The sequence below is a fragment of the Mustela nigripes genome, chromosome 14 (assembly GCF_022355385.1).
Source record: "Mustela nigripes isolate SB6536 chromosome 14, MUSNIG.SB6536, whole genome shotgun sequence".
Classification (NCBI taxonomy): domain Eukaryota; kingdom Metazoa; phylum Chordata; class Mammalia; order Carnivora; family Mustelidae; genus Mustela; species Mustela nigripes.
The window spans coordinates 102,309,525-102,322,353 of record NC_081570.1 but is presented as its reverse complement, the minus strand read 5'-3'; the positions used below and the strand labels follow the sequence as shown (position 1 = coordinate 102,322,353).

Here is a 12,829-nt window from a genome sequence, read left to right as displayed (position 1 = left end):
CAGAAGGGAGGGGCGTGGGGGGATGGGGTAACTGGGTGATGGGTTTTAAGGAGGGCATGTGTTGTGATGAGCACTGGGTGTTATACTCAACTAATGAATCATTGGACACTACATCAAAATTAATGATGTACAATATGCTGGCTAACTGGACATAATAACAACAATGAAAAATCCAACCACATTTTAAATATCCTTTTCCGTCCCTAGTAGCACCTGATACAGAGCTTTGCATGGGCACGAAATAAATGCATAAGGATGACTGTCAGAGTGCAGTTGTAAAAAGTAGAACTAGTTATTGTTGCTATGGTAACATGGCCATAGGATTCATGGAGTCTGCCTTGAAAGCAAATGCTTATTTTCCTCTCTTCCAGAAAGATGCTGTGAAGCGAGTATTCTCGGGCATTCAGCCTACGGGAATCCCCCACCTCGGCAATTACCTGGGAGCCATTGAGACCTGGGTGAGGTTGCAGGAAGAGTACAGCTCAGTGCTCTACAGCATTGTTGACCTACACTCCATCACCGTCCCCCAGGACCCGGCTGTCCTCCAGCAGAGCATCTTGGACATGACTGCTGTTCTTCTTGCCTGTGGCATAAACCCAGAGAAGAGCATCCTTTTCCAACAATCTCAGGTCAGCTTCTCAGATTAGAACCAAGAAAACTTGCATTTTCAAATTATGTGAGGAAAACTTTGAATGAAAGTTTATATAGCTCCTGTTTGTGAGTCTTTGAAAATTGTTCAAGAGTGACCTCATCAGATGCCGTGAGTTCATTTTAATATTTTAATATTCACCCTATATTCACATCTTTAAATGTCATCATAGGGCAAAAGTATGTTTCACCTTTTCCTCCACTGTTCTTGCTTCATATACCAAAATGTTGTGTCTCTTTACAAATCTGATACTGTTTTCTCTACTGGTTTGCATCCAAATTGCTGAATTCATAGTGTTGACTAATCTCCTCAGGATCAAGGATAGAATTTAGCAACTAGTGGTTTTGTGTACTTTCATTGTTGCTTTACTGGGTATTGCATTTGGAAGACCTATTGGATCATTCCCATTGTTCCTTCTTTGTATAATAGCTTTTGAGAAGACTTGAGAGAACTAGCTGGGAAATTGGAAGACACTGTCCAGTCTCTTGAGTCCAAGCCAAGAAAGGCTTCAAAACAAAGCCAAAATATTTGACTGATACCGTCACTATGGATGAATCAGTTACTCTTGGACAGGCAGATAGCCTGGACCAGAGACAGGGAACTTAAGAGACTCCATAGCCAAGATGAAAAATTTAATTGGATCATGCCCTCATTACATACCCTCTTGAGCCTTGTGACAAAGCCACAGCCCAGGAACAGTATGTTACACATGTTGGCTACATGTTAACATGTATGCATGCGTGGTATGGGTTATTCATGTGCGTATCTCCTGCCTTGATCATAAACTTCTGACAATCGTCATTTTTATGTATGTTTTATCACCCACAGACCTTGGTGTAATGATTCCCAGAGAGTGACCCTTTAAAAAAATATGGAAGAAATGAATATCTTCAAAAATAAATATATTTATCAATTTAAAGTGTGTTTCTAGTTTGGAAATAATATGATAAAATAATAGAATCTGACCATTAAAATGTCCATAAAGGCAATTTACCTCCATTTCCTTCCTCACAGTTGGTCAGAGAGCCTTTCCTTGCACATAACTTTTCAAATTCAATCTTGGACTAATCTAATTGTCTTAAATACATAAATATACTTGCTTCTGTTGAGCTGATACCTGTCTCCCTGTAACTTCCATCCATTCATTTGACTTCTGCTCTCTAAAAATACAAAGTAAATCAACTCTGTCTTCCACGGGACTGCTCTTCATATACTCAGAGATAATTGTTCCACATTAGCCTTACCCTATAGGCCCTTACCTCATAGGACTTCTTCAAGCTGGTTGTCCCACCGCAGGAGCACTCTTGCCATCTGTTTGAAAGGAATGTGCCTGTCCTATTTCATGAAACAATGTTTATTCACACGCTTCAAGTCTGTCTCCAACATTATAACGCTGATCATCATTAGAACCACTTTGTAAAATTACTGGATATCACTTCACTTCATCGAAGCTGTTTTTGACACAAGCTCCCTTTTGATCCTTCTGTGATACCATTTCTAAAAATCATATTCCCAGTGCCTATTGCCATCCTTCTAGAAGGCGAAAATGTCTACATCGCTACAAAGCAACCAGTTGCCAGACTGCTTTGTTAAGTGACATTTAAAATTAAAGGCTCATTTTCAACCACATCCAGTGCTTGCACTTTGAGCTCATACCCCCAGGAATGATCACCACATTATAATTTTTTCCCCTTCTTTATAAAGGATTTTTGGCAGTGACCTCTGCAAGCTTCTAAAATTGGCAATAATGGAGGTCTCTTCTTCAACGTCGTACTTTGTTGTTCAAAACAGCAATGGAAAGTATCGCCCACAGTGTGGGAGACTGTAAGAATTCCTTCATACGTGAGGGATCACGGAAGTCCCTTCCTTTTGATTTTTTTTTTATATTATGTAATGAGCTCCTTGGTTCCCGTGGTGGTTGTAGGTCTAGCTCAGCAAGGGCAGGTCACTGGTGTTGCCTGTTTTCCTCGGTGGCCTCAGGCCTCCTCCACAGGATCTCACAGGTCCCCTGCTCCCTTCCCGGACTGTAGCTCCCTCCAGGGAGCTTGGGTAGCCTGCCAGGAAAACGTGAGTGAAGCACTCATCTGCCCACAGTCTCCACTTTGTCACTTTGTCCCACAAAAACAGGACAAAAGACTTCTGCAGGTGCCTTTCTGACCTCAAGACATATTTGGTCTGGACCATTTTCTGCTTTAACTCAGGCAACCAACCTTAAGACAACTTAGTGGATGGACTGGCTATTTTATCGGGTTTTCGTTCCTTAATACTTAAAAATGTATGGATGAGTCGGGAGAATAGCGTACTGTACCTTCATCACTTGCTAGCATTTTGTGATTTGTCTCATCGATGTTGTTCTTTGTTGTTGCTGAAGTATTTTTTTTAAGATTTATTTATTTATTTGAAAGAGAAAGAGTGTGCATACGAGAATGGGGGCAGAGGGCGAGGGAGAGAAAGTCTTAAGCAGACTCTGTGCTGAGCGTGGAACCCAGTGCAGGGCTTGAGGGGGCTGTTCTTCATGGAGCTCAATCTCATAATCCTGAGATCATGACTCCGGGTCAAAACCGAGTTGGATGCTTAACTGTCTGTACCACCTAGGTGCCCGGGTTGTGGTTTAAGTATTGTAAGGCAGATAACATACATCATGGGATTTCAGTCTCCAAAATTTCAGTGTGTCTCTCTATAAACTGAGGAAATGTTCTTACATAACCACAATACTGTCATCACACTTAACAAAGTTAATGATAATTCCATATGATCATCTCATACCCAGTGCGTATTCAAGTTATGCTGATTCTCCCAAAATGTCTTTTATATTTGGCTTGTTTAAATAATGATCCAGTGAAGGTACACACATCACATTTTTTTCCTTTCATTTGTTTGTTGCTCAAGTTTTATTTTATTTCCCATAAAGTTAATCCTGCATTTGAAAAGAATTAAAAACTTGGGTTTTTTAGGAGGCACCTAGGTGGCTCAGCCAGTTAAGCTTCTGCCTTCAGCTCAGGTCATGATCCCAGAGTCCTGGGATTGAGCTGCACATCGGGCTCCCTGCTGAACAGGGAGCTTCTCCCTCTCCCTCTGCTCTTCTCTCTCTCTCAAATAAATAAGTAAAATCTTAAAAAAAAAAAAAAAACAACTTAGATTTTTATACTCCCACTCTTTTCCATGCCTTTGATATGTTAATCGGCTTTTCTTTTATTTACTATAAAATTAGCACTTTTGAACATAAAAATAACCCTTGTTTTTTTGTTGCTTTCTCTTTATGCTCATGTGTATTGGCTGATGGTTAGTGGCCATAAACTACCATTCACGTAGTTGGTCATCCCCGTTTTTGATGGGGTTTGAATAGAAACTCTGCTTGCCTAGGGCCCATAGAATGCCCAGACATCATTTTTTTTCAGAGTATCCGTGAAGCTTCTAGTTGTTCCGGGAGGATACTGAGAAGGTCTTCCTCATGCTGTATTTTGAAAATATGAAGGCAGGTACTGAATTTACTTCTTAGAACCGTTCTCAGGTAGGAGTGTAATCGGATAAGCTAGTGTCCCTGAAACAGTGATTATTCTAGATGGCTGACCCCATCTCTGCAGTGCTCTAGTAGGAAAGAATTCTCATGGCTTTCATGTTTTGTGTCTTACCATGCAGTAGTTAACAACTGTCTTGATCAGTATGTGGAGTCTCTACTAAATGAAGGCTGGAAAGAAAATACTCAGAGCATTGTCAGATTTAGAAAAAAAAAAATGAGAAGTTGTGGTTATTAGAAAACTGGCATTTTTAAATGTGGAAGATCTAAAAAGCCTTTTCATGTATATGAACTCACTTTTAATCCTCGAAAGAGCACATGAGTTAGGCATTACTGTTCTTTCACAGATGAATAAATTGAGGTATGAAAAGATTGAGTAAATTATAAAAATGTCCTTAAAACCATCTCTGAATGGTGCCTGGCACTTAGTAAATGCTTAACAAATATATCTTCTTAATTTAACCTGAGGTCATCCAGGGGACAGATCCAGGATTCTTTTTTTTTTTTTTTTCCTTCTCCCTAAAACACCATTTTTAAAAGGTGTTCTCCTAGGAGAGAACACTATGTTACCTCCCACCAGGCCTTTGCCTCAGTAACTGACAGCAGAGAGGCAGTGAAGAGCCAGAGCCAACCTTAAGATCCTCATTATTTCTTGCCTGGACAATCTTCTCTCCCCTTCACTCCTGCCTCAGGCTCTCCTGGCAGCAGTCCATTCCCCACACTGTAGTCATGCACGTCTTTCCACCTCAGATACCTCAGCACCTCTCTCCTTACCCTCAGGGTAAAAATCTAAGCTCAATTTCTAGAAAGCCCTTAAAAAATGAGGCCCCTGAGAGAAGGGGGGGAGGAATGGGTGGAATATTAGTCAGCCATAAAAAAGAATGAAATCTTGCCACTTGCAATAACATGGATGGTTCTAGAGATTATAAAGCCAAGTGAAATAAGTCATTGAAAGACAAATAGCATATGACTTCACTCCTGTGGAATTTAAGAAACAAAACAAATGAGCAAAGTAAAAAAAGAGAGAGAGAGAGACAAACTAAGAAATAGACTCCCAACTATAGGGAACACACTGATGGTTACCAGAGGGGAGGGCTGTGGGGGATGGGTGAAATGGGTGATGGGGTTAATGAGGGCACTTGTCATGATGAGCACTGGCTATTGTATGAAGGTGTTTAATCACTCTGTTGTACACCTGAAACTAATATAACTACAGTAGAATTAAAATTTTTAAATGAAAAAAAAAAATGATGCCCCTGAGAACAACAGGCCAGTGTTGTTTCCATTCCACCACTTTCTAATCATGAGGTTATTTTGGTTCAGATAATCTAATTAACTTTTGCTAATAACTCTTTAAAGCAAGAGTTGGGGGGGTGGTTCTGCTTTTATTTTGAGAAAAATATGATAAATCAGTTCTTAACTTACGAAGTGGGTAAGTCAGAGATCAGTTGTCTACATTTTAACATGGTTTTTTGTTAGTTCTTCTCTACTGGGAGTTTTGTTATGCATGTTAGCATTTAATGATCATTAAATATGTAACCAAGAGGGGTGCCTGGGTGGCTCAGTCGTTAGGCATCTGCCTTCAGCTCAGGTCATGATCCCAGGATCCTGGGATAGTGTCCCCCATCAGACTCCCTGCTTGGCAGGAAGCCTGCTTCTCCCTCTCCCACTCCCTCTGCTTGTGTTCCCTCTTTTGCTGTCTCTCTCTGTGCAAAATAAATAAATTATATCTTTTTAAAAAAATGTAACCAAGAGGATAGGAAGTCAGAAAACAATTATACTTAAAGTGTTGTGAGCCAATGTCAGATAAAATGAGATATCTCTGCATTCCCTGCTCCACACACAGCTATTTACAAGTAAAATTAAGAATTTTTGAAATTGTGAGTTAGAGAAAAAAAATTTATATTGTATAATGTTCTCTTTTCATGTGTATCTGTTGTGTTCAGCAAAGTACTTGGAGCTAAATATGAAGACTAATTCCCCCCCAGGTGCTATTGTTGTACAAGAGAGTAAGTTCTAGCAATCATTTGAAGTAGGGAAAGAATTTAGCTATGTTATAATGCTTATTTTACCAATAATTTTCATCTCCAATCCTTTGCATTCTTTCTCAGCAGTCTGACTGAAACAATTTAGACTTATTGAAGATTTTTCTCATTATTTTCTTTTTCTTTCTCTCCCACTGGCCTCTAGTCATGGTGCTTCCCCTAAAATATGTTTGCCATATGTGGGGAATTTTTACAGAGCCTCTCCTCTGAAAGGTGCGTGTGTGTGTGTGTGTGTGTGTGTGTGAGGGGGGGGTGATTAAGAAAGAGAGAGAGAGAGAGAGAGCCTGCCTGTGTGTGTGTTTGGCAGAGGTTTCCATCCCAATGCCAAAGTCAATGGTCTTTTATTTCCAGCAGGCCTGAGTGCACATCCCATCTGATTCCCACAGCTGTCTCTGAGGTACACATCTACACATCTTTAGTTGTTACTTTCCTTGCAAACTAATCACCGGACAGATGGAAGATAAAAGCTGGAGTTCGTAGCTTTGGGCGCTGGCTTTATGCCAAGTCTGGGAGAAAAGGACAGTTTTGACCACCAGACACCATATTACAGGGCATCCAGAACTGTCCGTGGAAGAGCTGAGGGAGGAGAACAAAACCCTCAGCCTGAGAAGGTGGCTTCATTCTCTAATTAGAGTTATGCTTTGCTTTCCAGGAAACTTTAATCAATAATAATAAAATAACAATAATGGATAATAATAAATAGTAAGCAAGTTTTTGCATGAATCCTGGCTCACAGTACACAAACAAAAGTTGTACATGACCCACGTCCCTTATCTCAGAGGTGTGAGACCAGCAACACAGAAACTTGGACCAACAGTATCATGTTTTCACTTATCCTGGTAATTTTGGAAGCTTCTCTGAGTACAGATTTATATTTGTTGGACTCTCAAAGTCTTTAGGCTACCAACAACAGGTGCAACGTATAACTCATAATAGAGGAAGAAGGCGCTCCTGGCTGGCTGAGGTAGTAGAGCATGGAACACTTGATCTCAAGTTTGTGGGTTCGAGCCCCACATTGGGTATAGAGATTACTTAAAAAATAAATTTTAAATTTTTTGAAAAAAAGAAAGGAAGCAAACAAATGTCCTCATGGATTAATGGACTTGGAGAATCAATTTGTAAAATTGGCATTTCCTCCAAAGTTTCTCAGGAGAGACAAAGGATCTGAATGGCCCCTGGTAGAAATAATGAAGAGAAGTTAGGAAAATCATTATACAACCAGACTTCTCATGTATTTCTTTCTCTAGGAAGTATCCACTAGAAGTTTTCACCACTTTCCTTGCCTAGATCTATAATCCTATGTGACTTGATGAGCAAGTTAGAGTAGTTTTGCTGCCTCCATCCTGGACCACAGGATGAAGTTTTGCCCTAATACTTTCAAGAAGAGTTCTGTTTTATTATCATAGCAAAAGCGAAAGAAGCACAGGTTTTGTGACCCTATATAGTTGGCCTGAATCTGTGACTTCTTCTTGACTGGGCAAGTTCTCTTAACCCCTGTTCTAATATCTCTTACATGGATATTTAAATAATGTGACATATCATACTGGTAAATAGTACCCTTCACTCTTGCCCTATCCCTACCCCACTATAAACAATACTGCTCCCACCCCAGGCTGCTTCTTTAAAGAAAAAAAAAAAAAAAAAGACTTTATTTATTTATTTGACATGGGTGGTGGGTAGAGAGCAAGCACACGCGGGGGCAGGGACAGGAAGAGGGAGAAGCAGGCTCCCCGCTGAGCAGGAACCTGATGTGGGTCTCGATCCCAGGACCCTAGGATCTTGACCTGAACTGAAGGTAGAGGCTTAACCAGCTGAGCCACCCAGGCTTCTTGATACTGTGAAGATTTAAGGGTGGAGTGGAATTGGAAAATGGAGGTCAAATTAATGACAGTACCCACCTTTGTACTCAATAATAAAATATTTTCTGAAATGGTAATTGTTGAAGGTTTTGGGGGACCTTCTTAAGAAATAGTTTGGATATTCAGAAAAGCAGGAAAAGATGAACAGTTGCTTTTTGAAATATTAACCTTTGGGCATACTTGCTTCATACTTGGTTACTTTGGTTCACAGACCTGTACCCCTGAAACAAATAATACATTATATGTTAATTTATAAAAAGGAAATAAAATTGTGCGAGTGTAGTGGACACTTACTGTTTGGTTCTCTCTAATCCTATTCTACGTTATGCCTCCCCAGAGGTAACCACTATAGAATTTGACTTATCATTCCAATGTATGTGTTTATATTTTTTTTAAAGATTTTATTTATTTATTTGTGAGAGAGAGTGTGAAACAGCACGGGCTATGGATGGAGGGATAGAGGAACTAGCGGACTCCCTGCTGAGCGCAGAGCCCTATGTGGGACTCCATCCCAGGACCCTGAGATCGTGACCTGAGCTGAAGTCTAATACTTAACCAACTGAACTACCCAGGCACCCTGCCAATGTGTGTGTTTATATTTTTATTGCATAGGATTTGGCTGTAATGGCCCATATTATTCATTTTGCATGTTTTAAAACTTTATATAAGCATTATCATACGCATAACTTCCTGCATCTATATTTTTGTGTTCAGCATTACTTTGCTGAAATTTGTTCATTTTGACTGCTCTACAGTATCCCATTGTCTGGCTCTATCACAATTTATCCATATTCCCTGCAAAGAATGTTTAGATGTTTTTTCTCCAATTTTTTTGTGGATAGGCAGTTGTCTGCACACCAGGGAAAGAGTTATCACCAGAACCTGACCCCCCTGACACCCTGAGTTTGGACTTCCAGCCTCCAAAGTTGCGAGACAATAAATTTCTGTTGTGTAAGCCACCCAATCTGTGGTGTCTTGTTATGGCAGCCCTAGCAGATGAATACAGAGCTATTCAGCCATTACCATAGGTGGAAGGCTTGTTCTAGCATAGAAGATTCAACATTATTAATATGTCAGTTCTGTCCAGTTTGATCCATAAATTCATCATAATCCAATTACAGTGTTGTAGATGCTGACAAAATTGGATCTGAAATGCATATGGCAATACAGAGAGTACGTAGAATACCCAAAAGAATTTTGAAAAAGAAAACAATACTGAACAATACTGTACCCAAAACAATGCTGAAAAAGAAAACACAGTTGGATGACTTAAACCACCTTTCTTTAAGACTTAATGCCACACTACGGTAATCACGTGAGTGTGGTCTTGATATAAAAATAGACTAATAGATCAGCAGGAAGGAATAGGGAATCCAGAAGTATACCCACATCCAGAAGCCAAATGTTTTCAACAGGAGTGTCAAACCATTTCATTGGGGGAAAGGATAGTCTTTTCAGCGAATGGTGTTGGGTATCAAACTGGATCTCTATGTGGGGGCAGGGAATGAACTTTGGCTCTTACCTAACACCATTCGCAACAAATCAGCTGAAAACTACCATGGATCTAAATATGAAAGTGAAAACTATAAAACTTCTAGAGGAAATCAGGGGGGGAAATCTTCCAGACTTTGAGGGTAGGCAAAGATTTCTTAGAAAGTATACAAAAAACATTTAACTTCAAAGAAAATGATACATTTGACTTCATGAAAAGATAAAGCTTCTATTCTTTAAAATACCCCATTAAGAAGATGGACAGGTGAGCCATAAAGGGAAAATATTGTAACACATATATCTGATAAAGCTTTGTGTCCAAATTATACAGAACTCTTATCTCAATAATATAATAAGACAGCCTAATTTTATAATTGGTCACTATATTTGAACAGACATTTCACAAATAAAGAAGTAAGCACATGAAAAGTTCAACATCATGGTCATCAGAGAAATGCAAAATAAAACCAAAGGGATAAACCATTTCACCTAGTTTAATGACTAAAATTAAAAATACTGGCAGTACTAAATTTTAGTGAGGCTATAAAGCAGCTCAAACTCTCATACATTGCTGGCAAGAGTATAAAATGGCAATTTCTTACAAAATTAAACATATACTTACCAAATGACCCAATAATTCCAGTGCTAGGTATTTACCCATGAGAAATTAAGACATTGTCTACAAAATGACTTGTACACAAATGCTCATAGTATTTTAGCTACTTGATAATAACAACATCCTAAGTGCTTAGTTACTTAAAAAATTTTTAAAACATTACATCAACTTTGATGAGGCATAATTTACACACAGTAAGATGGACCTATTTTAGCGGCTCAGTCCATTGAGTTTTGACAAATCCACACACATGTGTAATCATCACACCTATCAAGACAGAGAACATTTCAATGTCCCCCAAAATCTCCCTCATGCCCCTTTGCAGTCAATCCCTCACCCCTGCTCCTGGAACCACTGATCTGTTTTCTGTTATTATGGACTTGTTCTGCCTGTTCTAGGATATCATATAAATAGAATTATATAATATGAACTCTAATGTGCTTGGCTTCTATCAACATAATACTTCTGAGACTCCTTTGTGTTGTTACAAACTCCTTTTTTATCGTTGAATAGTATTCCAGTGGCTAAATATTCTATAACTGTCTATCTACTCACCAGTTGATGGATGTTTGGGGTTATTCAGGCTATTATAGCTGAAATACTATGAACATTTGTGTACAAGTCATTTTGTAGACAATGTCTTAATTTCTCATGGTAAATACCTAGGACTGGAATTATTGGGTCATTTGGTAAGTATATGTTTAATTTTGTAAGAAATTGCCATTTTATACTCTTGCCAGAAATGTATGAGAGTTTGGGCTGCTTTATAGCCTTACTAAAATTTAGTATTTTTTTAAAAGATCTTATTTATTAGAGGCAGAGAGAGTGGGAGAGCACAAGGAAGGGCAGAGGAAGAAGCAGACTCCTTACTGAGCACGGAGCCCCATGCGGGGCTCGATCTCAGGACCCTGAGATCATGACCTGAGCTGAAGGCAGATGCTTAACTGACTGAGCCACCCAGGTGCCCCCAAATATTACAGATTTTAAACCAACCAGAAGCACTGTGAAACCAAGTGTTGCAACTTTTGACCCCACTCCAAGGAAAATATGAAAGAGAGAAATTTACTTAGGAGAGTGCTTTGAATTAGATTGAAAGGACTTTAATTGCCAAAAATATCAAGAAATTTTAGTCAAGAACTAAAAAGAGCTTAAATAAGAATATGAAAACCTTCTTATAATGTAAGATTTTCATTATTTTTGTTTGTTTTGAAATTGATGTCTTCCCTTGTCTAAACATTATTTATCCGAATCAAAACAAACAAAAAATACCTAGGGAGAGCCATCTTTTACAAATGTATTTTCTTTTTTTAAGATTTTATTTTTAAATAATTTGTACACCCACTGTGTGACTTGAACTTAACAAACTCGAGATCAAGAGGGGCAGGTTCCAAGGACTGAGCCAGCCAGGAGCCCCTACAAACATATTTCCTACTTCTTTGTGTCCTGTCACAGGAGTAAGAACGCACCTAAGTGCTAAGTGCTTGTGTTTTTAAGGAAGGGCCATGTGACCTCTTCGCCTGGGCTTAGTCTCTTCTTAATTCTTAAACTTCTTCATTTCTCTGATCATTTATATATTGACCGCTTCTTCCTGTTAGGATTTTCTCTTGACTTCAATGATACAGCAGTAGTGCATTTTTCTTCTATTTCTCTGAGAGTTCATTTGTTTCCTTTATTGACTCCTCTTCTTTAGTTCCTCAGAATTTCCATCCTGAGATAAAAATCTATCTATGTATTCCACCTTCCTGAAGTCTTACCACCTTCCCTAAGTTTCAGCCATTTTCTTTCCTGACTTTTGTCACTAGCCCCGACCTTTCTCCTTAATTCTAGACTTACACTCCTACCTATCCTCTAGACATCTCTTTCTCTCAATTTTAACATATCTGAACCCAGAGCTTTCCTTTTTAACTCTGACCAGCTTTACCTCCGACCTTTTTTAAAAAATAATTTGAGGTGAGGGGTGCCTGGGTGGCTCAGTGAGGTAAGCCTCTGCCTTCTGCTCAGGTCATGATCCCAGGGTCCTGGGATTGAGCCCCACATCAGGCTCTCTGCTCAGCGGGGAGCCTGCTTCCTGCCCTCTCTCTGCCTGCCTCTCTGCCTACTTGTGATCTCTCTGTCAAATAAAAAAAAAAAAAAAAAAACCATCTGCCATCAAATTCTGTACAGAATAGCTCTCTTCTCCTTCCTCAAGGTTGCTAGTTTTGGAAGTTGCTTTCTAGTAGACTGTGATTATTTTAATTATCCATGTTCATTTCCTGTAAGAACAGGGATCAGCCACCCTTTTGTGGAAAGGCATAGAAAGTAAATATTTTAGGCTTTGCAGACCACATTCAGTCTCTATCACCACCCCCTCTTCTCCTCTAATGCCTCTTTTGCCTTCTTCTTTCTATCTCTCTCTTTTATTTGACTACCCTTTAAAAATGTAAATAACGGAAGCAAATAATACATTATATGTTAGTAAATCAATAAAATAAAATAATAAAAAATGTAAAAAACATGGGCTAAATGAAAACAATCCACACGCCACATTTGGCCTGTGAGCAGTAATTTGCTAACCCCCACGTATGAGGATTACATGTCCTCATCCATTGCCGTGTGGCTGTGAGGGCATCTTATGGGAGAAGTGTCTCTTCATATTCCACTGACGTTGGGCTC

At 39.2% G+C, this 12,829-nt stretch overlaps 1 protein-coding gene across 1 annotated transcript in view; it reads left to right on the top strand.

The window, feature by feature from the left end:
* The window catches only part of WARS2 (tryptophanyl tRNA synthetase 2, mitochondrial), a 93,860-nt gene that overhangs the window by 50,367 nt on the left and 30,664 nt on the right, over positions 1–12,829 (top strand). The window contains exon 2 of the mRNA XM_059375886.1: positions 372–629. Coding sequence (XP_059231869.1) covers positions 372–629 — 258 coding nt within the window. The remainder of the gene's footprint in view (positions 1–371; positions 630–12,829) is intronic.